Source organism: Bos taurus, chromosome 1, assembly GCF_002263795.3.
Source record: "Bos taurus isolate L1 Dominette 01449 registration number 42190680 breed Hereford chromosome 1, ARS-UCD2.0, whole genome shotgun sequence".
Classification (NCBI taxonomy): Eukaryota; Metazoa; Chordata; class Mammalia; order Artiodactyla; family Bovidae; genus Bos; species Bos taurus.
The window spans coordinates 64,269,916-64,295,731 of NC_037328.1; the positions used below are offsets into that span (position 1 = coordinate 64,269,916).

General features: G+C 39.7%; 1 protein-coding gene across 5 annotated transcripts; it reads left to right on the top strand.

The window, feature by feature from the left end:
* The first annotated feature begins 5,489 nt into the window (after positions 1-5,489).
* Positions 5,490-25,327, top strand: TIMMDC1 (translocase of inner mitochondrial membrane domain containing 1). 5 transcript variants are annotated; one of them, XR_009496881.1, is made up of 7 exons: positions 5,490-5,904; positions 9,372-9,537; positions 12,778-12,866; positions 13,803-13,870; positions 18,541-18,686; positions 19,196-19,274; positions 22,582-22,670. XR_009496881.1 is itself a non-coding variant. In XM_025000383.2 (7 exons), exons 1-7 carry the CDS (start codon positions 5,711-5,713, stop codon positions 25,031-25,033), a joined length of 705 nt encoding a protein of 234 aa, XP_024856151.1. In that variant the 5' UTR covers positions 5,490-5,710; the 3' UTR covers positions 25,034-25,327.
* The last annotated feature ends 489 nt before the right edge of the window (positions 25,328-25,816 follow it).

The following is a 25,816-nucleotide window of genomic DNA, read 5'->3' on the forward strand; positions in this document are numbered from 1 at the left end:
CAATAGGAGGCCCTGGTAAATATTATCGTTCTGTTTTAATTTTCTTCTGACTAAACTAAAAGCTTAAAGAGATGGGAATACCAGACCACCTTATCTGTCTCCTGAGAAACCTAAATGCTGGTCAAGAAGCAAAAGAATCAGAAATGGAATAACAGACTGGTTCCAAATTGGGAAAGGAGTACATCAAGTCTGTATATTGTCAACCTGCTTATTACTAATAACTTCTATGCAGAGTACATCATGTGAAATGCCAGGCTGGATGAGTTCCAAGTTGGAATCAAGATTGCCAGGAAAAATATCAGCAACCTCAGATATGCAGATGATACCATGGCAGAAAATGAAGAGGAACTAAAGAGCCTCTTGATAAGGGTGAAAGTGGAGTGGAAGTTGCTCGGTTGTGTCCGACTCTGTGACGCCATGAACTATACAGTCCATGGAATTCTCTAGGCCAGAATACTGGAGTGGGTAGCCTTTCCCTTCTCCAGGGGATCTTCCCAACTCAGGTCTCCGGCATTGCAGGCAAATTCTTTAACAGCTGAGCCACAAGGGTAAAAGAGGACAGTGAAAAAGCTGACTTAAAACTCAGCATTCAGAAAACTAAGATCATGGCATCTGGCCCCATCACTTCATGGCAAATAGATGGGGGGGGGAATGGAAACAGTGACAGACTTCATTTTCTTGGCCTCCAAAATCACTGTGGATATTGACTGCAGCCATGAAATTAAGACACTTTTTGGAAGAAAAGCTATGACAAACCTAGCAGCATATTAAAAAGCAGAGACATCACTTTGCCAACAAAAGTCCATACAGTCAAAGCTATGGTTTTTCCAGTAATCATGTATAGATGTGAGAGTTGGAACATAAAAAAGGCTGATTGCCAAAGAATTGATGCTTTTGAATTGTGTTGCTGGAGAAGACTCTTGAGAGTCATTTTGGACAGCAAGGAGATCACACCAATCAATCCTAAAGGAAATCAACTCTGAATATTCATTGGAAGGACTTATGCTGAAGCTCCAATACTTTGGCCACCTGATGTGAAGAGCCAGCTCATTGGAAAAGACCCTGATGTTGGGGAAGATTGCGGGCAGGAGGAGAAGGGGGCGACAGAGGATGAGACGGTTGGATGGCATCACCAACTCAATGGACATGAGTTTGAGCAAACTGCAGGAGGTGGTGAAGGACAGGGAAGCCTGGCATGCTGTAGTCTATGCAGTCACAAAGAGTCAGACACAATTTAATGACTGAACAACAAAACTAAGAGCAAAATTTTCTGTCCTTTGGATTAGCAGCTGAGGGTGCATTTCCCTGGAAGTGTTTCCAACTCAAGCATTATCTCTCAGACTCCTTATTTTCATTACTCTAGGCAGTTAGAGGCTATCATAATATTTTTCTCAAGCCTGTATTATATGACATCACACTGTACTGTAGTTATTTGACTGTTTCTCCTGTGAGCTTTTTTGTTTCCCCTATGAGCTTCTTGATGGGTAGGAATCATGTTTTACTTACCCCAGTTTCTCCATTATCCAGCACAGTGCCTCACACAGAATGCACAGAACAATGCTGGAAGGATGGATGGATGGATGGGAACAGTGGACTTAACTAAATCCTGTTTACAGACTGCCCAGCCATTGGCTTCAAGAGGGACTGGACAAGACGCTAAGAATTGGGTCAATGCACATTCTCATCTGTCCTTTGAAGAGTTAATAAGACCATTTGTATTTAAGTACAGCAGATGTTATTCAGATTTTACATGTATTTGTTTACCTCAGTGTAGATGATATGAAGATGGGTGTAATGACATATAAAATGTATGGTTTTGAAAGTAATTTTTTATCTCCATAACTTTTGAAGGTTGTTGTTGTTTTTTAATACTAGCTGAATTCCACACTTATCCTTTCCTTCTCAGAGATAAAAGCCACACTTTCTTCAAGAAAAAGAGAATAACTCAGTTGATTTGAGTAAAGTGAGATACTTGGCTAACACAAGGAATGATTTTCCTTTATTTGGGGAGTATCATCTAGGAATCTCAGCAAGAATTTGCATAGTCTCTAGAGTGCTGCCGTATGCAGATCCAGAGACTACAGGCTCTGTCTCTCAGTCCAGAATTCCTAAGAGAAAAAATGTCAGTAGGCTTCTTTGGGTCAGTTCTGAAGAGGATAATTCCCTACTCTGCACCTGCTCTGTGAACGAGAGCACACACGGATATGTAAAAACCCATCTTCTTGTGCCACCAAAGATGCCTTCACTTAACATAATCCCACTGCATCCCAAGGGAGGGTGTGCGTGAAGCAGAAGGATACAATTACAAATCATTTATTTAATAATGTATCAAATACTTGAGCATTTACTGTGTACAAACAGTGGGAGATAAGAAAATGTTTACACCAGGCTCCCTAGCATGAAGCAGCTCTCTAGTTGAGATGACATAGTAGAAACAACAGTATGAGAGGCTGCATAGGCAGAAGGGGATTAAGGGGATATGAGGCCTTAATCATAAGGCCAATTATTCATAAAGACAATGTGGATTTGAAGTTTAAAGGTAGAAGACATGTCTGTCTGATGCAGATTGGAAACTTCATGGAGGTAAAAATTGAGTTACACTTTGAAGGTTAAATGCTCCTTGGAATTGTGAAAGTTTATTCTCTTTCCCTGTGGTAACAGTTCATATCATACACAATGTAATTTATGTAGCAAGGGCAGTACCTAGAGAACCTAGGAAGGAAAGGGAACCTGACACCTGGGAAAGCTCATGATGGGGCAAGAGGCTATTGAGTTCTATATGCAGAAATCAGCAAGAGGTCTGACGGTAGAAGAGTGGTGGTTCCAGGCAGTGTGGTGACTGCACTGAACTTTTTCTGATGCCTTTACTCTAGTGGCAAAGGTATACCCTGGGGAGGAGCAAGCTAAATGTGAAACAGAGTGGTCCAAGTGAATTGAATAACACGTTTTGGTTTAATGTTGCTCTGAGACCCTTAGAAAAAACAGACCACAGAAAAGGGAGAGTATTTCCATAGTGGTAAAGGAAGGTAAAGAGAAGGGGACAAAAGAGGATGAGATGGTTGGATGGCATCACCAAGTCAACGGACATGAGTTTGAGCAAACTCAGGGAGATAGTGAAGGACTTGGAAGCCTGGCGTGCTACAGTCTGTGGGGTCACAGTCAGACACGACTTAGCAACTGAACAACAGGAAAGGAAGGTAAACCCCAAGGGCTTGGAGCAGCAGGAGAGTAGGAGAGTGACAAGTAGTCTGAGGAGCTGAGGTGGAATAGCAGCAACAGTGTGAGCAGGCCTAGGATCTGGAGACTTCTTGAGTGATCAGATGACAAAGGGAACCTTAAGAAAGAGGCTTAGTTACCCAAATGAGAAGGCAGCTATAGCTTTAGCAATATTTGCCTGTTAATCTCATTTGTATCTATAAGGTAGTGAGGGAGCATTTAAGTTGTATATAAATTATTTCAGTAATACCTGCCCACACTCCCACCCTCCAATTCAAAGTCCTCCTCATCCCAGAATGATTATGGAGTCATCTTAAGCATTTAGATTTTCCACATGTAGACTAGAAAGATTGCACAGCCATTTCCTTGAGCTTTCGCCTTGGGACTTTATATGGTGCCCACCTCTGCCTGTATGGGTTAGGCAGCAATCTGCAGCCGGAGCCAGGAGTCAAGGGATCTGAAGTCTAGATTCAAAGACGTGTGAGTGTAGGTACTGGAGATACAGAAATGCACATACATGATCCCCGACCTCAAAGTTAGTCTACTGAGACACACAGTAAATAGGAAATCATGATGCAATGTAGTAAATGCTATGATGGGAACTGAATCTAATCCCGTCTCCCAGACACCAGAGATCTTCCTGGCGCCGCGACTTACTCAGCTAGTCACTGTTATCAGTCAGTTCCCAGCGCCCTATCTATAGAATTCCAGATGTCAAATTCCAGAAATCTATTTACCTTATCTCACTAAAGAGTGTAACAGTTTAGACTTAAACCTAGAAAGGAATAAGGATGAGTAAGGATTGGCAAGGAGAATACGTATGTTTGATTGCTGCTACTGCTACTGCTAAGTCACTTCAGTCGTATCCGACTGTGTGTGACCCCATGGACGGCAGCCCACCAGGCTCCCCCATCCCTGGGATTCTCTAGGCAAGAACACTGGAGTGGGTTGCCATTTCCTTCTCCAATGCATTAAAGTGAAAAGTAAAAGTGAAGTTGCTCAGTCATGTCTGACTCTTAGCGACCCCATGGACTGCAGCCTACCAGGCTTCTCCGTCCATGGGATTTTCCAGGCAAGAGTACTGGAGTAGGGTGCCATTGCCTTCTCCGATGTTTGATTGCTGGCAGAGCTTAAATGAAATAACACAAACCAGTTTGAGAATACTTCAAATGTGTACATTTTAATAAGAACTATACTTTGATGGGGGCAGGAGAAGGGGACGACAGAGGATGAGATGGCTGGATGGCATCACTGACTCGATGGACGTGAGTCTCAGTGAACTCCGGGAGTTGGTGATAGACAGGGAGGCCTGGCGTGCTGCGATTCATGGGGTTGCAAAGAGTCGGACACGACTGAGCGACTGATCTGATCTGATCTGATACTTTGAAGTATATGTTAATGAAAACTGTAGTGGCGGGATATTATTGCTATTATAACTATTAAGTCAACACCTGGTAGAAATTCCAGAAAGTGTCCTGCCTTTTGAGAAACAGTAGCCATATAAACTAAGGGGAGTAAAACCTATCTTCTGGAGCCCAGAGCGGATTTCTTTTAAAAAGTGTTCTGGAGATCTCGGGGCACCCAGCACCAATACTCCTCTTCAATGCCTCGGTCTTTTCTGAAAACCAGAATGAACCCCGTCCAGCCTGGGAGTCTGTGACAGAGTAGGTTAGGATGCATTTGCCCAAACTGCCTTCCCCTTTCCGTACTCCGTTTGTAATGAATACCGCACTTTTTCTTCTTCACGGCATTCTGCTGTTTTAAATGGCTTCCCTGATAGCTCAGTTGGTTAAGAATCCGCCTGCAATGCAGGAGACCCTGGCTCGAGTCCGAGAGGCTACCCACTCCAGTTCCCTTGTGGCCCAGCTGGTAAAAGAATCAGCCCGCAATGCGGGAGACGTGGGTTCAATCCCTGGGTTGGAAAGATCCCCTGGGAAAGGGAAAGGCTACCCACTCCAGTATTCTGGCCTGGAAAATTCCATGAACTCTACAGTCCATAGGGTCGCAAAGAGTCGGATACGACTGAGCCACTTTCACTTCAGCGTAAGACCACATCCTCCCGCCTGCAAGCTACCTGCCACCGTGTTTCCCTGTCACAGAAGGGTGAGAAGGACGGCACCGGAAGTCAGACTGCGCTGAGCTTGGCTCCTGCCATTACCTCATTTCCGGGGGCTGGCCTGACACCGTCCCGCCCCCAGCCGGAAGTGTGTTCGGCTCCGGTTCCGGCTTTGCCCAGTCCCGCAGCCTTTGCTCTCGTTGGGGAGGGACTTCCTGTCTCGTGTGTCATAGTACCTCCAAAGTTAGGCTTGGCACCGAGGGCCTGTGTGTCAAGCGGTGTGTCGACGGATACGGCTGCAATTTAACTCGGGACTAGTGTAAAGATACTCTCCCATTCCTTCTTGCAGTTACCCTCGCTCATCCCCCACCGCACTTCGTGAGGCCTTGGCCTCCTAAGCGCCCAAGCGAGTGTCTGTCGACAGGTTCGGAGAGGGTCATGGAGGCGCGGCCGCCGGCCCCGCGGAGCTTCCTCTGCAGGTCGCTGAGACCTTTTCCTCGGGTCTTTGCTGCCGCAGCTGTGGCAGCCGATCCCAAGGCTCTTGTAGAGGACCAGGAACTGTCTTCCTTCGTCTCAGAACCCCAGTACCCGGAATCCGGATGGGACCGCCTCCGGGAGCTGTTTGTCAAAGAGTAAACGTGCCTTCGGTCTGTGGGGAGGGGCTACAAAGGAGGTGACCTGCAGCCTGGGTCATCTGGGGCGAAGGACCCCAGAGTGGTGTGATTTACTTTTGCGGGATTTGGAGTTTAATATAATGTACCTCAAGCTTGTATCCTAACATTGCTATTTGGTAGTTCTGTTGATTGACAGGCCGGTTTTCAGATGGAGAGGGTGAGACTAACTGAAAATAAGAACTTTTAGGAATGTTTAGGGAGTCTAAACATAGTCTTTAATATAATCCCCTGACTTTACAAATTAGAAGAATTAGAGTAAGCTATTTAGTGACCCTAGAACCAACATCTGGAGGACTCCAGTATTCTTATTCGTGTATCACTTGATCACAGATTCTGATGCTTCTTGAACAGTAGCCCTCTTCCCCGCCACAAAAATGGAGGTTGGAGAGAGAACACAGTTGTTAAAATTTTTACTCTGCCAAATAAGGAATGTATTAAAAAAATAGTAGCAACTGTTGTTGCAAAGATATTAGCTGGATTCACAAGTATGCTTCTGATGCTTCTTGAACAGTAGCCCTCCTTCCTGCCACAAAAATGAAGGTTGGAGAGAGAACACAGTTGTTAAAATTTTTACTCTGCCAAATAAGGAATGTATAAAAAAATAGTAGCAACTGTTGTTGCAAAGATATTAGCTGGATTCACAAGTAAAGCGGTGTCAGAATAAATGATAACCCTTTCAATTGAATTAACTTTAATGGAAAACTCAGGATAATTAATTTCATCATTTTTATTCCTCACCGGTGAAAAGTTTTCCCTTTTTATGAAGTACTTTACCATATACTGATGGACAGGGAGGCCTGCTGCTGCTGCTGCTGCTGCTAAGTCGCTTCAGTCGTGTCTGACTCTCTGCGACCCCATAGACGGCAGCCCACCAGGCTCCTCTGTCCCTGGGATTCTCCAGGCAAGAATACTGGAGTGGGTTGCCATTTCCTTCTCCAATGCATGAAAGTGAAAAGTGAAAGTGAAGTTGCTCAGTCGTGCCCGACTCTTAGCGACCCCATGGACTGGAGCCTACCAGGCTCCTCCGTCCATGGAATTTTCCAGGCAAGAGTACTGGAGTAGGGTGCCATTGCCTTCTCCGGATGGACAGGGAGGCCTGGCCTGCTGCAATTCATGGGGTGGCAAAGAGTCGGACACGACTGAGCGACTGAACTGAACTGAACTTCCCATATACTACACTGTAGTATCAACTGGTTAAATTAACATTGAAGCTTTATTATGTTGCTGAAATAGAGCAGGGGAGCCAGTAGAATTGTATTTAATTATTTTCTTTAGATTTCATCATCTTATTTTAAAGATAATGAGGCCGCCCTTCCATTGGTCGTTGCAAATTTATTTGAGATACTTGTGAACGATCCTATGTAGTACACAACAGAAAAGGTTTATTTTTGTTGATTTATTTATTTTTAATTGGAAATAGTTGCTTTACAATGTTGTGTTAGTTTCTGCCATACAGCAACATGAATCAGCCATAGGTTCCCTTCCTCTTGAACCTCCCCTTCCAACCTCCCACCCCATCCCGTGTGTGTAAGTTGTCACAGAGCACCAGGTTGAGCTCCCTGTGTTACACAGCAGCTTCCCATTAGCTATCTGTTCACTTTACATATGCTAATGTATATATTTCAATTCTTTATATACATTATATATAATGTATGTATATCAATTCTTCCCACCCTCACCTGCCCCTGCTGTGTCTGTAAGTCTGTTCTCTCTGTCTGAATCTCTATTCCTGACCTACAAATAGGTTCATCAGTACCATTTTTCTAGATTCCATGTATATGCATTAATGTATGATACTCGTTTTTGTGACTTAACTTCACTCTGTATAACAGGCTCTAAGTTCATCCACCTCACTAGAACTGACTCAAATTCATTTGAAAAAGGTTATTTTGATCAGCTTTATAAACCACAGAATGTTGGAGCTGAAGGAAACTTGAAAGATAATTTAATATAACTTTCATTGTCCCCTCCATGTCATGGGTGAGGAAACCAAGGTTCAGAATGATTGTGATCTACCTGTAGGTCACTTAGCAGTGGATGACAGAACCAGAACTACAACCCCATTGTTGCTACTTACAGTCTAGGTCCTTTCCACCACTTTTCCCTGTTTGTTTACCATTCATTAGTTCTTAGGCCCAGTCATGTAACTTCATAGAGTGTCTGTTGATATTATGAAGAAAAAATATTGCTATGTCATGGAATTTTTCAGAGGATGAAAAAGAGGATATTGTATGCATTTCCTGGCTTGTTAAATCTTAAGCTCTTTTTTCATTTTCTCTTTTCCGAGTTCTCCCACTTTTTGTGTAAATGTTTTTGGTTTGGTTCATTATATAAGATAAAATATAAAGTTTAGATTATAGCAGTTTTTCCTATTGATATAAGAATTCGTTTCTTAAGAAATTTTATTTAGGTTTCTCTCTTGTATATGTGGGAACTATAAGAACTCACTGATTCTGATTTCAGAAATGTGGTTGTTAGAATTAGATAAATTATATAGAATTAGAATTAGATAAACACTTGTACAGTCTCAGAAGAAAACAAGTTAGTAGTTTGTAAAAAAATAATATTCAGTAGTTTACTTACATAGGAGGGCCATTACTTCTAGTAACTAAACACTTACAAACTTAGCTGTTTGTTAGAGCAATTTCCAGAGGACATCTTGGAAGCTGCAACATAGCTTCTAGTTTCTAATGCTTTTGAGATTAATAGATTGAATGAAATGGTAGCTTTTCCGTTTATTTTAGGTTGGTCTGTGCTGCCCACTGCATCATGAGCTTTCTCATTCAGTGGTCTTCAATAGATAGTACAGGCCCATCTGAGCATGACATAAAAATTAAATATTCAGAAAGATAAAATTTGGGTTTTTTTATGTATAGGTATTCATTCTTGCATACATTGTCCTAAAATCTCATAAGTTTTTATAATTTCCAAAAGTTATCTAAAAATTCAAAAAGGTAATTGTTAATTCTGCATCCAGTTTACCAATTCTTTCTGTTTCCAGGGATATAGTATAGCTATAAGAGTCATCAAATAAAATAACCCTTTAAAAAACCTTTTTATTGCAGTATAAATAAAATATGCACCTAGAAAAATGTGCATAAGTATACCTGTCAGTGACTTTTCACTAAACATAGGTCTGTATCCAGCCCTAAGAGACTGTTAATAGTGTCCCAGAAGCTCCCCCTTGTGCCCCTTCTCTGTCACTGCCTTCCCAAGAATAACTACTAATCTAACTTCTGACAGTTTGACTGAGATTTGAGCTACTTGTAATATAATTATTTAATTCATCAGAAGATTTAATTGGTTCTGCCCATCATGAAAATTTAAGTCCTGTTTAGCATTTGGGACGATTCTGATCAAACTGTCTTTTGGAGAGCAGTATCCATAAACTAATCCCAAACAACATTGTCTTTTTGATGTTTTAGTGAACGGCAGAGAACTTCAAAAGAACTTCAGGACATTTACAAGGCAGCAATTTCAGCAGGCATCATCGGCTGGGCATATGGGGGAATACCAGCATTTATTCACGCTAAACAGCGCTACATTGAGCAGAGCCAAGCAGAAGTTTACCACAACCAGCTCGATGCTGTGGTACGTACTGGTGTTCTAATAGTGTTTGGGGGCATGCCAGTTTTAGCTGCTCACTTTATATTTAATCATCTAGTTAGGTAGTAGGGTTGAGAAGATTCAGGAAACAGTCTGTTCTCAGCAACAATGGAAGTGCTAATGCTAGCGTGCATACTCAAACTTTGTGAGACCACTTTTCTTACTAGAATCGATCACCACCATGGCTCTACTTTCTGAAATATATTTCTAATCTCCTGATAAATCATCAAGGCTCAGCTGTAGTGTATTTATCCTATTCACAAAGCCTGTATGCAGTACACTAGCTCACACTAAAATAATCATTAACATTTAGAGCTTTACAGTTTGTTGAGTGCTGACTCATTTGCTGTATCTTTCATCTGTACATCAGTTCTGTTGTCCTAGTGAGGAAGTTATGGCTCAGAATTTTTTGTTTTTTAAAATTTGTGTGTTTTTTTTTAAATTGTGTCAAGTTTTTAAAGTTGCAAAAGTAGTGCCAGTGTCCTGTAATGTCCAAGAGGGATTGGTTCCAGGACTCCTGTGGATACTAAAATCCACAAATGCTCGAGTCTTTTATTTAAAAAAAACCATAGTACCATACGTCCTTCATATCCATGGTTCCACTTCCTCAAGTTCCAAATCTGGGGATACAGAGAACTGACTGTACAAAGAATTCCTGTACACCTTTCAGTCAGATTCCCCAAATGTTAACATTTTACCACATTTGCTTTCTTATTATCTCTGTATAAGGCATGCTGTTATTTTTTTGTGAACTGCTTGGGAGTATGTTTTAGACATGGTGAGTGCTTCAGCATACATTTCCTAAAAAACAAAGACATTTTCTTACATAACCACAATATTATTATGCAGTTCAGGACATTAATACTGATAGAGTACTATTATCTTATCAATGGACTTTATTAAATTTTGCTTATTGTCCCACTAACGTTATTTTTAAAGTAAACAAGTTATTAAAATTTGTTTTTCTGGTCCAGGATCTAGTGTTGGATCAGATGTTGAATTTGCCTGTTGTGCCTCTCTAGTCAGTCTCCATTAATTTGGAACAGTTTTTCTATTGTTCTTTGACTTTCATGACCTCAGTATTTTTTAAGACTTGGGCCTTTATTTTGTATTGTAGAATGTCCCACAATTTGGACATTTGATGTTTTCTTGTGATTAAATTTCACTTAAGTGTGTTCACAGGAATACCCTACAATTGATACTATATCCTTCCCAGTAAGTAATGATAAGAAGCATGAGATACCTATTTGTCCCTCTACTGGGGATACTTTAATCACTTAGTTAAGATGTTCCCTGCCATGTTTATCCACTATAAAATTATTGAGTTTTTCCCTTTGTGGTTAATAAGTATCTTAGGAATACTTATTAGATACTTTGAGACTCTGCAAATATCCTATTTTTCATCAATTTTTCACCCCCTGGTTTCAGTGTTCAGTGCTGACTCTTTCCTAAAATAGTTATTACTGTGGTGGTAACCAAACAGCCATTTTGTAATTTTGTAATTCCATCGTCCGTGTATATTTATTGGTTAGTATTCTGCTGTAAGGAAGAGCTTTTATCTGTCCGTTTATCCATTTATAATTTATTCAGTGTGGACTTGTTGGCTTTTACGTTATTCTATGGTTTTATAATCCATTATTATCATCATTTATTTTGATACTTGGCGTCGATTTAGACTGTTGGAATCTCTTCAAGCTAGCTCCTGTGTCCTTTTGATGACGTCCACGTTAGTCTTTGAGCACATCTTTACTTCGGGGCGCAGCATGGTTTTTCTGGTTCATCTTTTCAAGCACCAGCCTTGTTTCTTTTAAAATGATATTTAAATGACTCAGGGAACTCAAACAGGGGCTCTGTGACAATCTAGAAGAGTGGGATGGGGAAGGAGGTTTGGGAGGGAGGGGACATGGGTGTACCTATGGCTAATTCTTGTTGATGTATGACAGAAAACCACAAAATTCTATAAAGCAATTATCCTTCAATTAAAAAAAATAAAGTGGCAAAAAGAAAATGGTATTTAAAAACCAAGATCTGGGGCTAGGCATGCTCATTGCTACTGAGGTATGATGGTGTCTAGGCAGATAGAGCTAGGAAATGTATGTGTGTGATTTATATACACTTTCATACATATATCTCTGTTTCTATATTTGTCTACCTATTTACTAAAAGCCATGAATTTGCGCTGATACCTTTCAGAGAGGTTTTGACTTGCCCAGTATCATATAGTAGTTAAGACTACATCTAGGGATTCTGTCACATTCTTTAAAAATCTAGGCTTTACCCTCACAATATTATGCCAGACTTGCTTCATGGTGGTTAATGAAAATGAGCGGTGGAAACAGACAACCTAACTTCCAATTCTGACTTTATTCTTTATTGGCTGAGTGATCTTGATTAGAAACTTCCTCTTTATGCCTTTTAACACCTGCTTGAAGAAAATGTTGTAAAGATTAAATGAGGTAATATGTTAGCAACTTTTACGTAGAAGGTGGTCAGTAAAGATTAGGTTTTTTTCCTTCCTTTCTTCCTCTCGTGCATATCTGTATTACTTTAATCCTTACCATTTATAGTTTACTCAGTGTTCCTTCTTTATTTTCTGTTTTTTCTTTTCCCCACAATTTCTTGAAAAAAAAAGCATGTCTAATACTTTTGGAAGGACTGAGGCTAAAGCTGAAACTCCAGTACTTTGGCCACCTCATGCGAAGAGTTGACTCATTGGAAAAGACTCTGATGCTGGGAGGGATTGGGGTCAGGAGGAGGAGGGGATGACAGAGGATGAGATGGCTGGATGGCATCACTGACTCGACGGACATGAGTTTGCATGAACTCCGGGAGTTGGTGATGGACGTGGAGGCCTGGCGTGCTGCAATTCATGGGGTCACAAAGAGTCGGACATGACTGAGCGACTAAACTGAACTGAACTGAATACTGATTTTATATCTGTCATAGTATTTGTCATTTAGATTCTTAGTTGCTATTTAATTGATGAATTACTTGGTTGACACTGCATTTCTTATTTCCTTTTATACCCTATGATAGAATAGAGTGCACATGGTACATTTGCTTAAGTTTCAGTAATTGCAGAATGATATTTCTAGAGATTTTCTATTGTTTCTATCTATTTAGGTGTTCCTACCTATTTCCTAGTTGACATTCCTCCACCACAGTTTTAGAATAAAGAAAGTATCAAGGTGTCTTGGAACCTCACAGCCTTTTTATTAACTTTAGCAATCTGCCCATCGTGCTGCTACACGAGGCTTCATCCGGTATGGCTGGCGCTGGAGTTGGAGAACGGCCATGTTTGTGACTATATTCAAGTAAGTTCTCTGAATCTCATAAAGGATTTTAGGTATTCTTTTAGGAGCACATTGTTTTAACAAATGGAATTATAAAATCTAAACACCTATATAAAAGTGATCTATGATACCTTTTTCTTAAGAACTGTTACCTATTTATGCAAAAGATTCGTCCAGCTGTAGTTTTGTGTCAATGGATGATGGTCTGCCAGGCTTCTCTGGTGGCACAGTGGTAGAGATTCTGCCTGCTGTTGCCGGAGATGTGGGTTTGATCCTTGGGTTGGGAAAATTCCCCTGGAGGAGGAGGAAGCAACCCATTGCAGTATTCTTACCTGGAAAACTCCATGGACAGAAGGAGCCTGGAGAGGTAGTCTGCTGCTGCTGCTAAGTAGCTTCAGTTGTGTCCGACTCTGTGCGACCCCATAGATGGCAGCCCACCAGGCTCCCCCGTCCGTGGGATTCTCCAGGCAAGAACACTGGAGTGGGTTGCCATTTCCTTCTCCAATGCAGGAAAGTGAAAAGTGAAAGTGAAGTCGCTCAGTCGTATCCGACTCTGAGCGACCCCACGGACTGCAGCCTACCAGGCTCCTCCATCCATGGGATTTTCCGGGCAAGAGTACTGGAGTGGGGTGCCATTGGCTTTCTATGGGGTTGCAAAGTGTTAGACATGACTGAGCACCTTGCACAACTGAGCACGCGTGCACATGAAGGCCTGCCAGCTAGTATCAAAATAGATACAGGGTTGCTAAATGAGAGGAATTCTGCAGAACTTTACTTTACTTTTCTGTTGCTTACTGGCATATTATACCAATCTGAAACACACTCACTGAAGGAGCCTGCTGGAACCAGGGATTGACATAGTAGGCTCGTCTAAACTAACACGTATCACTTTAGTGAAAAAGTTAAAGTCAAGAAGGTAATTGAGATATGCTTTAAATTTTGTTTTCTTCTTCATAGTACAGTGAACACTGGTCTAAATGTTTACCGAAATAAAAATGCCTTAAGCCATTTTGTCATTGCAGGAGGTAAGACATTTTTGTTCATATTTCAATCTCAAATGTGGTTTAGGAAACATGTAAGGACTTATAAGTCATGGCTACTGAATTCTTTGGTTGGCTTCTCATCATATCTCATTTAACATTAATGCAAGATATATGGAAAATATGCTTGGTCTTTGGTATACTTAGTGAACAAAAACAGAAAAAAGTCTTTGCCTTCATGGAGTTTTATCATCTAATGTGTATGGGATAAAACAGGTTGCTATGATAAAAAATAGGTGGGGAGGTAAGATCTAATGTGGACAGACTGATTTCTAAGGAAGTGACATTTAAGCTGATAGCTGAAGAATGGAAAAGAGCAGGCCTTGCAGAGAAGAGTCGCCTAAGCAGGGGTAACATCAAGGGTGAAGGCTCTAAGGTTTCTCAAATGTAGGATAATATGACTGCAACACAGTGAATGCGGGGGAGTGGCTTGAGAGAATTGTGAGGTGAAGTAGAGAGGAGCCAGATTTTTTATGATACGAAATTAGATTTTGTTTTAAAATGCTCTGCCTCTGGTAGACATGCCCTCTTTAAAATGAACATTTTTAAAAAGTGTTGAATATTTTCATTACATTTCTAGTACAAATCCAGTATATCTACCGAAATGTAAATGAAGTTAACTGCCATTTAGATGCAAACATTTACTAATTCATGTATATTCCCTCACATAAGAAAAATGCATATACTTCACATAACAGCTTTTTACTTTTTGTTTGGAAATAACTTCAGGCTTATAGAAAGTTGCAAAAATAAAAGTAATACAGGAGCACCATGAGCAGTATCCTTTAGTACAAAGATTCTGTTATTGTTAAGAGCTTTTTTAAGCTCCCCACCCCATGCCTATCCTGTTTCTATTTTTTTCCCCATCAATTTGCCATGAAGTGATGGAACCAGATGCCATGATCTTAGTTTTTGAATGTTGAGTTTTAAGCCAGTTTTTTCACTCTCCTCTTTGACCTTCATCAAGAGGCTCTTTAGTTCCTCTTCACTTTGTGCCATTAGGCTGAAGTGACAGACTTTATTTTCTTGGGCTCCCAAAATTACTGCAGATGGTGACTGCAGCCATGAAATTGAAAGACGCTTGCTCCTTGGAAGAAAAGCTATAACAAAACTGGACAGTGTATTGAAAAGAAGCAGCATCACTTTGCCAGCAAAGGTCTGTGTAGTCAAAGCTGTGGTTTTTTCCAGTAGTCGTGTATGGATATGAGAGTTGGACAATAAAGAAGGCTGAGCGCCGAAGAATTGATGCTTTTGAACTGTGGTGCTGGAGAGGACTCTTCAGAGTCTCTTGGACGGCAGGGAGAGCAAATCAGTCAATCCTAAAGTTAATCAGTCCTAAATATTCATTGGAAGGACTGATGCTGAAGCTGAAGCTCCAGTATTTTGGCCACCTGATGTGAAGAGCCAACTCATTGGAAAAGACCCTGATGCTGGGAAAGATTGAAGGCAGGAGGAGAAGGGGACAACAGACTATGAGATGGTTGGATGGCATCACGATTCAGTGAACATGAGTTTGAACAAACTCCGGGAGATAGTGAAGAACATGGTGTGCTGCAGTCCATGGAGTTGCAAAGAGCTGGACATGACTGAGCGACTGAATAACAACAACCACCCACCTCTGGCTGCAAAGCATGTGGAATCTTAGTTACCTGACTAGAGACTGAACCCAGGCTATTGGCAGTGAAAGTGCAGAGACCTATGCCCTAGACCGCCAGGGAATTCCCAGTTATTAACATTTTAGCCCGTTTGCTTTATCACATATGCTCTTTGTTTTAGGTGCACTCTCTCTTTTTCTGTTAATACACAGGCAAACACACATATACATAATTTGAGCTTAACATTTTAATGAAAACATTTAAAAACATGAAATGAGAAATAGGTATTAATAGCATTGGAGCAGCTAGAACTTGCCCTGTTTTAACTTGTGAAAAATTTTACATGGATATTCTATAGTGCCTATATCCAAAGAAAACTCTTGTGTTTCTGCCCTCACTTGCTCCTGTCTACTCCTGCTATATGTTTTTTGTCGTCTACTCTGTTAAATTCCAAAACTGGAAATCAATTAATGATGTGGTTCTGCCCTTTATGTCCCCTTTCCGAACTTCTCATTCTGTCAGTCTTATTTCTTAAATATTTGGACTCGCTCACCTCCTCTTTTCCCACTGCTACTGCAGGTTTTCGCTGTTTTTCATCTGGGTTTGCTTCAAACCTCTACTGTTATCTGACTTTTTTTGAAACATGAGTATGATTTTAGCACTTTTCTGCTTCAGATTCTTCCTTAGTTTCCCATCACACTAAGGTCGATTTTTTTTTTTTTAAGGTCGATTCTTGACCTGACCTCCACGTACCACTCTTGCACGAGCCTTATAATCTACTTTGATTTCTCAAACCCAGCATATTCTTGCATTACAAGAATTCTTGCTTGAATCCACCTTTCCACTCCCATAACTAATTTTATTCAGCTCCATACTTAACACATGTCTTTCAAGGTTGAGTTCATCTGTCTGCTTCGGCTTCCTCAGAGGGTTCTCCTAGCTCCCAGTTTCCTATCTTGCGTATCTTTCCCCTGTGTTCTCATAATTCACTGTGAACAGTTTTATCAAAGCATTTATAACACTGTGTTGTAGCAGCTTACTTGTTTTTGCTTCCCTACTAGACAACTCCCTGAAATTCAGAGAAAGTGTTTGTCTTTTATGTCACAATTGTTTGATATATAGCAGGGTAGAGTAAAGGTTTCTCGATTGAATGTAAATATTATTAAAATAAGAATAGAAAAATATGTATGATAGAAAATATATTTTTATCTCAAACCAGCAACCAACATTAAAATAAATAATATAACACTAAAATTAAAAAAAAAAATTATCCTGAAGTTGGAATCAGGTAAGGACATCTTCCCTCACCACTATTAGTTGGTATTTGTTTGAACACTTATAAAAGTATTTTCAATAACCAGAGAGCTTGGCAAATCCTTTCCTCCAAAAGTAATAATAAAATTGGACAAAATTATCAAAAACAACCCCTTAAAGATCCTGGAACTGAGCAAGGGCACATAACAAATTGAGAAGCATTTATTTAAGAATTTCTACTAAATCTTGGTAAGAACAATGGGAGTCTGTAGTGTTTCAGCCTGAGGCTGCTCCCACCTAATGCCCAGCTCCATGATACAGAAGTTCCACAAGTGCAGGGCAGGCTGAGAAGACCAATACTAAAGTTGGAGATGACTGACTTGATTAGGAGCAGAGCACAGAAAATTGTATGCCTAAGGGTGTTGCTGAAAACAATAGCAAACACTTAGGAAAGAACAACAGCACACAGCTAACGGGAGGTTTTGGTGGTATTTGGGGCAAGCGGTCAATTAGTGGATGAGGTAGAATTCTACCAAAGACATCCAGAGAACCAGAAAGCCAACGGAGACTTCATTAAGAACCTACTAATCCCCAGAACTCCGGAAAGTTACCTGTCTGTGTAAGCACACTCAGGAGAGACTGGTAAGGGCTCTAGCAAGCTGCTTATCTGCTTTATTGTGAGGCCTCATGAACACAGAAAGTAAAAGCCAGAAGATTTATAAACTGCCTAAACCTTGAGTGCGTTCTTCAAGCCACAGACAGATCCACTGACAAAAGGTGACAGCCTTACTGGCTTAAAATGTGTACTGGCTGGCTGCCAAGCTAGTGTGATTCCTAGGAAGCCAGAAATAAAAGTAAAAACTGAACAGAGACCTCTACTGGCTGCACTCTACTAAACAAGAAGACTAAGACTCCACAGACTTGGTCCAGGCAAATCACTATAGCAAAGAACCACAGCCATGCCCCTATAGGAAGATACTCCAGCTCCAAGTAGCAGACAGAAGACTTCAAGCGTTTACAATAATTAAAATGCGATGATAGTTATCAAACAATATATCACTAAAGATAGAAATTATTTTTAAGAATCAAATGAATATTCTGGAGTTGATAAATACAGTAATGGAAATTAAAAATTCACTGGAGAGAAGGCCCTCAACAGCCAGTTTGAGAGAGCATGGGAGAATCAATGAACTTGAAGATAGATTGATATAGGTTATCTTTTATGAAGGACAGAATTTTAAAAAATGAAGACAAATAAATAGAGCCTCAGAGATCTGTGAGACACAATCAGTTCAGTTCAGTCCAGTCGGCCAGTCATGTCCGACTCTGCTATCCCAAGAACAGCAGCACGCCAGGGTTCCCTGTCCTTCACCAACTCCCGGGGTCTACCCAAACCCATGTCCATCGAGTTGGCGATGCCATCCAGCCATCTCATCCTCTCGTCCCCTTCTCCTCCTGCCCCCAATCCTTCCCAGCATTAGGGTCTTTTCCAAGAATATGAATAATGGAGAGGAAAGGAAAAAAAGGGAAGAAAAAGAATTTTAAGAAATTATGGCCACAGACTTCCCAAATTTGATGAAAAACATTAATCTACACATCCAAGAATCTCAACCAACTCCAGGAAGAATAAATGTGAAAAGATTCACACCTAGACACATAATAGTACACTGTTCAAAGATAGAGAAAAATCATGAAATAGAAAAGTTAAAAAATGAATATATTATACTTAAATAAGAAATATAAACCTCAGATGTTAATGTTTAAACATGTTACCACCTGAAATGGCATTTATTGTTTTGTGCATAGTGAAAGAGGAAAATGAATGGACATCTTGGGTGTACGGTGTCGGTGGTGAGGAAAAAGGACCTATGCTCCAGCCACCAGGTGGCAGTGTCGGCCAACTGCCCACTTGCAGGTCTGCTGGAGAGGTGACGCTAAGCAGCACAGAGCCGGTGAGGCTGAGGGCGTCCCTGGTGGCATGGCCTTTCTACTGTAGGAGGCATGGGTTCTATCCCTGGTTGGGGAACTAAGATTCCACATGCCGGGCAGCATGTCCAAAAAAAAAGAAAGAGCGAAGCTGGGGGAAGACATGACCTGCAAGTGGCTAGTGAAGATTTTTATTGTTTATTTGGAGAAAACTTTCCTTAAATCAGGAAGAACTAAAAGAGGTAGAAGTGAAGAAATAACAGATTTTTAAGGTGAGGTTGGCAAAAAAGCAGAATGAGAAGAAGCTGGGTCCATAGAACCGACTGAGCAGTTCTGTTTAAGGGACCTTTCTGCCTTTGAACTTGCAGAGTGGATGAGAAGCTGGCCGTATGGGAAGTCTAGGTTGTGGTGATATATTGATGTTGGGTTCAAAAAGCTTACTTGGAGATTTATGTCCTTATAGAAGGAACATGTTCAAATGGAACTCTGGTGTTTAAAAATGATTTGATACTGCTTTTTGTTTCTTTTAAAATAGCTGTCACAGGAAGTCTTTTTAGAATAAACTTAGGCCTGCATGGCCTAGTAGCTGGTGGCATAATTGGAGCCTTGCTGGGGTAGGTATTAACATATTTTGACTCTAATATAACATTAATTAATTCATTAATGCCTTGCCTGTTAAAAATCTGAATCATTTCTAAAGAACAAATTTAATCCTTAGAGGATTTAATCCCATGAAAGATCTCTAGTCTTGTATTGAGCTTCCCTGGTGGCTCAGTCAGTAAAAAATCTGCCTGCCGTGCAAGAGACCAGGGTTCAATCCCTGTGTTGGAAAGATCCCTTTGAGGAGGGCATGGCAACCCATTCCAGTATTCTTGCCTGGAGAATCCCCATGGACAGAGGAGCCTGGTGGGCTGCAGTTCTTGGAATCACAAAAGAGTTGGACATGACTGAGCGACTAAGCACAGCACAGCACAGTCTTGTATTGGTAGTAGCTTTGATTGTCCAGTTCTGATTGTATCCCAGTTGTTGATTTTACTTCTGGTCTTCACTGGGTAAAAACTGTTTAAATATCATTAACACCTGAAACTGAGGTTTGAACAAAGACACTTATAAAGAGTAAGAAAAAGGAATAAGAAATGGCTAACAAGCACATTAAAAAAAAAATGAGGTTAGGTTTGTTTATTTAGTTTAATAAATTTTAAGACTTTTCTTCTCCAACTTTTTACTTTGAAACATTTCAAACCTGTAGAAAAGTTGAGGTAATTAGTATGTTGAACACCCATATAAGCTTCACTTAGATTCACCAGTTGTTCACATTTTTCCATATTTGTTTTCTCTTTCTCAGTATTTGTGTGGGACATGTGTATATTTCTTTTTGTTTGAACCATTTGAAATATTTGAGACCTCACAATTCTTCAGCCCTAAATACGTCAGCATGCATTTCCGAGGAGAAAGAATATTCTCCAATGATTTCACAGTACAATTATCACAATAAATGATTTACCATTGATTCAATACTATTTAAGATAAAGTCCATATTCAGGATTCCTGTTACTACAGTAATGCTCTGTGTGTGTGTGTGTGTGTGTGTGTGTATAATATATAATTTTGTAGAATCCAGGATTAAATTGTATTTTGTTATTATATCTCTTTAGGTTCCTTTAAGCTAGACTAGTTCCACGCCTGTTTTTCCCCCAGAATATTTCTCAGTTTTGTTTGATTATCCCCTCATGATTAGATTTAGGTTTAACGTTTTCATCAAGATTACAACATAGGCGAAGTTGTGTCCTTCTCAGTGTGTGTCAAGAGGCATATTATGTCACCCCTTGTAAGTGAAGTAACTTGATATATTAGTTTTCTGTTGCTGTGTAACAGATTAACCACACACTAAGAAGCTTCACTACCCATTTATTATATCACTTTCCTGTAGGTCAGAAGTCTGGATGGGCTCAGATGGGTTCTCTTCTTAGTATTTCACAAGGCTAAAATCAAGGTGTTGGTCAGGCAGGCTCTTACCTGGAGGCTCTGTGGGAAGAATTTGTTTCCATAAAATTCAGATTGTTGACAGAACCTTGTGGCTGTAGGTCTGAATTCCCTGTTTCCTGGGTGGCTATCAGGGACCACCTTGTTCCTAGAGGCATCCACATTCCTTCTCCATGCCCTCTCCATGTTCAAACCAACAGCCAGCATGTTGAATCCTTCTCATACTTTGAATCTCTCTGACTTCCATTCTGCCACCAACTGGAAAAAACTCTGTATTCAGATGGTTCACACAGGTAATCTCCTTTTTGATTAACTCATTCAACTGATCAGTAACCTAAGTTACATCTGCAAAATCCACTTTGCTACATAACATAATTTAATCATGGGCATAATTTCTCATCATATATTCATATTTGAGAAATTATGGTAGGAAATTTGGGGGGACCATTTTAGAATTCTGCCTAGCACATTTGGTATCTACTAAATTTCGCCACTGCAAAGTTATCTTTTTCCATTGTGTTTAATAAGTAATCTGTGGGATGAGGTAGTGTGAATTATCTACCCTCCAGCCATCTTTTAGTGGTTTTAATGATCCATTGATAATCCCTAATGTAATCAGTTATTATTTAATATAAAACTGGTTACAAAATGTTGATTTGCTAGTTTTGTCATTTCTTCTGTCTTTACTGTCTTTATTAGTTGGCATTCACCTGAATAGAAAGAAGAGTTCTCCCTCGCCTTCCAAATTTGTGTTAAAATTCATCATGTGATGATCTGTTGCTGACATTTTTGTTTTCTTGTTAATATACCAACTTGGTTTGAAGGGGAAAATTGTTGAAATTAGCTGCAAAAATATGTTTTTATTGTGGTTAAAAAACACACATAACATAAAAATCACCATCTTAACCACTTTTAAGTGTACAGTTCAGTAGTGTTAACTGTATTCACGTTGTTGTGCAACAGGCCTCTAGAACGTCTTTGTCTTGCAGACCTGAAACTCCGTACCCATTAAACACTGTGCTCCCTTCCCCCATCCCCACACAGCCTTTGGCAACCACCTTTCTACTTCCTGTTTCTGTGATTTTGGCTACTCTGAGTAATGCATATTAGTGAAATCATGTATTTTTCCTTTAGTAACTGGCATATTTCGCTAAGCATAGTGTCCTCTAGTTTCATCCATGTGACAGGACCTTCCTTTTTGGGACAGTATAACATTCCATTGTATATACAGTTCCATATTTTGTTTATCCATTCATCATCAACAAACATTTCCACATAGCAAAAATAATTTTTTAAATGTGGTTACAATGTTAAGTAAAGAATTTAAGTTGTATCAGAGTCAAAAACTCCCTTCTCTTTGAAAATATGAACAAAACCCTCATCATTACTGTGATAATTGTTATGTAAGTCATTTTCTCAGTGAGTAACTATTGGCATTCTGGGTGAGACAGTTGTGCCAGACTCTTGAATTTTAGGATATTTTGGCAGCTGCAACACCTAAAGCCAGTAGCATCCTTCTCCCAACCAAAAGTACCCTTCACATTTCTTGCCCCTTACAGGGTCTGGTACCATTCCTGGTATGAATTTCCTTTCTGAGAAACCTTCAATATAAAGCTGCTAACTAGAACTTATAAATATATTTTTTACTAGTTTATTTATCTTTCATGATTAAAAAAAAAAATAGCCAATTTATAGACCTGTTGTTTTTATACCAGTTAAATTTAGGATGTTGCAGTGATTGTTTTTCCCGTTGTTTGGACCAGGAAGGAAATTATCTTAATATTTTTTATCTGACAAGGATGCTTTAACTGTCAGACGTCCCTGCACCTGTCAGTGAGCCAGTGGTCTGGTTAGTGTTCCTCCTGCCTGAGCAGAGACTCTCATTCTGCATGGTCTCACGGCTCTTTCTTCTGAATGTCCCCTCTGCCTCCTCCTCAGCACTCCTATAGGAAGTCTGTTGATGGCACTTCAGATGTACTGTGGTGAAACAGTTCAGGAGAGAAAACAGAAGGATCGAAAAGCATTCCAGGAGCTGAAACTGGAAGAACGGTAAGGAGTGTGTTAAGACTGGATTGTTTGGGCTTTCGTGTCCCCAGACTGATGCTTTCTGAAACAGGTACTCTAAATTGCTGCTCAAGTCAAAGACTTTCTTTTTACTGAGTCTTTCACTTGGTACCCTACTTGGTCTTTAATATTTTTAATTAAGGAGAATGGAAAAAAGAAAGATACTAAATGAGAACCTTTCCTTAGACACTTTTTTTTAAGTTAAATGTTATAAATCTTATTTGGTTGCATATTTTTTCTTTTCCTATGTTTGTGACTGCATTGGAAATTATATAAAGGAAATGAAATGAATAGCAGTGAGTGAGTTTTACTTGGCTTTACTTAAAAGGTGATATCCTTGTTTACACGTATGTCTATGAACATTACATAGCATGTTAGGTCTCCACATTTAATTATTATACTTCTTGCTGTGGCTTCAATAGGTGTTAGGTGCATATAGTGGCTGTTCACAGACTAGATGCTACTGAGAAAGATGCAGACTATCGCTTGTTCATATAAGTCTCTCCCTGGGATCCAGTGATGGCCAACTTCCTGTTATTCTTTGTAAGATCATTGTAATAGTCTGCCGTCTAGCGCTTTGGTACAAATGATTCTCATGGTTCTGCTTCCTGCCTACTAAGATGACATCTGCTGCTGCTTCTTTGGTAGTCTGGTAGATAAGAAGTCTTCTTTTTCCCTTGGTTTTATTTGAAACTTCCATTTGTGCTATACACACACACACACTCACATAGACATACATGGAAATTCTTAATATCTATAGATCTGTTGTCTAAGGACTTAGGTACTATAGGAGAAAAAGCATTGATTTGGAGCCAGTGAAACCTTGAAAACAAATCTTAAATACCAGCTAGACTATTAATTCTATGAACACAGATGTTTTCCTTAACTTCAAGCCATAAGTTTTCTCAGCTGTTGTAAGGGCAGAATCACACCACAGTGATGTTTGTTTTATTCCTTCTTCTTCTGCATAGTAAGAGGGTGAGTGAGATATGAAGCTATTATAAAGCACTTAAAATTCTGAATGCCAGCTTAAAATTTGATATTATGGAGGGTTAAAAGCATAGAAGCATTAGCTTATTTCTAGTTCTTTAGGTGTCATGAGACTTCTTTTTTAAAAAAGAATCTTTGAGAAAGGAGTTGGAAAAGTAAGGAAAGTACATGATTATTTGAATCTGATATAGGAAGTTATAGAAGAATTAACAATAGGAAAAATATGAATAGTATTCCAGTCAGAAAAAGGAAGCCAGAAAAAGAAAGTTAGAGAAGTTGATCAGTTATTTAGAGAAGGAAAACCTCAAGAATGGGTGAAAAACTGGGTTTATAGAAATGAAAGAGTATTTTGGCAGAAGGAAATAGTGTCACTGTGTCAGTGTCAGAAGTGTTTAGGTTATTTATATGTATATAATATATATGTGGTATTTCTGAGGACAGTTAATAAATAGTTAAGAACTTTTAAAATGTATGCTTCTTTGCTTGAAAATAACTATAGTATAGAGAAATCAACAAAGTGAGAATCTAAAAAATTGCCTTAGTGAGCAGAAAATATAGAACACTGGCTATATTTTCCATAGAGACATAGAAATGATCAAATCTTCTTATGAAAGTCATAGGTGACCTTGATAATCACTTAAAGAAAGGAAGACACTAATACTTGACTTGGAAAAAGAACCAATCTCTTATTTGAAAATTAGATGTTTTAACTCCTAGTAAATATACATCTGTAGTGGTGTCCTGACTTCTCTGTATTGAGATTACCAATGTTATAACCTTTGTGCATGTCCTACAAGATCTGTCAACAGAGTTTAACAGAGTGGCAGGGGGTTTCACATCCCCCTAGGCCCTGGGGGCAAGAGCACAGACTGGTTCCAAGGCTCACACACAAGCTCAAGGTGTTTTAGCAACTGCAATTCACTGCTGGGAGAACTCTGGAATATCTTAAGGATCAGAGCTACTGCCCTGGCAATGTCCATTTTGGTAATGTGAGACTCCTACAAGGGGCTTGTAAGTGAAACAGGTTATGAGACAGAACAAAGTCTTGTACTTGAAGTGCAAGGAGAAGTATTTGCTCATAAGTTGTAGGAGAGAATAAGATAAATACTATCTTTCTTAGAAAAACTCTAAAAGCCAAAAAAATAGAACAGTACTTGCTATATCTTTCTTGTACTTTCATTACAGGAAAGCCAGACTACAATTTACTGAGCTCCTCCCTGAAGAAATTGAAAGTAATTTACAGAAAGATCAATCTAAGGATGATGCTCAGAAAATTGAAGCACTGCTAAATCTTCCTAGAAACCCTTCATCAACAGATAAACAAGACAAAGACTAAACATGCTCTGGACTTGAAATTCAGTGGAGAGTTGAAGAGAGCTATGTCACCATGTCTAAGCATGCCAGTTGCTTGGGCTGCTGACACATGTAAGCACTGGCATCTGTAGTGGCACAATGACTTGCTCTTGCTTTTTTTTAATCAAAAATTGGGCTCTTGTACTCTTCCTTAGATTTAAGTACATACTTGTATCTGCATTGATTGATCAATATAGATTTCCTTTCTCTGGATTTTACAGTAGTAAATTAAGATTTCGAAAAAGATTAAAGTTGAATTCTACAGGTTTTAAATTTATTCTTGTAGCCCTTTAAAAGAGTACTGTAGTGATCACTAGGAGAAGGAGAAGAAAGAACCAGGTAAGGCAGATGATCTGTGAAACCCCTGTACCCTTGGGTCCTAGAAACAGTAAGGACCTAAATGTGTAGTTGCGTTTGATTTTGTTTTAATACAAATCAGAGATGGTTTCTATGCCATTTGAAATAAAATAAAACTTAACAAAAAGGAAGTAGAGAAGAATTATTAAGAAATAGCCCAACCTTGTTCTCTCACTCAGTAATGCTGACAAGTATGTCTGCTGTAGTATACAAGAGCTGCTCAGAATACACTGTCTCTATGCTCCTGGAGTTTGCTGCCTGGGAAAGAAGCTGCCCTGCAGAGTATAACTTTTATTAAATGAGGGCAGAATGGTTGAACCAAGTGTACTGAAATGAGAAAACTGCTAGTGCTTTGCCTTGGGTGAGCGCCGAAGAATTGATGCTTTTGAACTGTGGTGTTGGAGAAGAC

Coding starts and splice junctions, on each gene's coding strand:
- TIMMDC1 (XM_059892857.1), top strand. CDS start 5,711: ATGGAGGCGCGGCCGCCGGCCCCGCGGAGCTTCCTCTGCAGGTCGCTG. Junction 5,905..9,371: donor CGGGAGCTGTTTGTCAAAGA/GTAAACGTGCCT, acceptor TTGATGTTTTAG/TGAACGGCAGAGAACTTCAA. Junction 12,867..13,802: donor ATGTTTGTGACTATATTCAA/GTAAGTTCTCTG, acceptor TCTTCTTCATAG/TACAGTGAACACTGGTCTAA.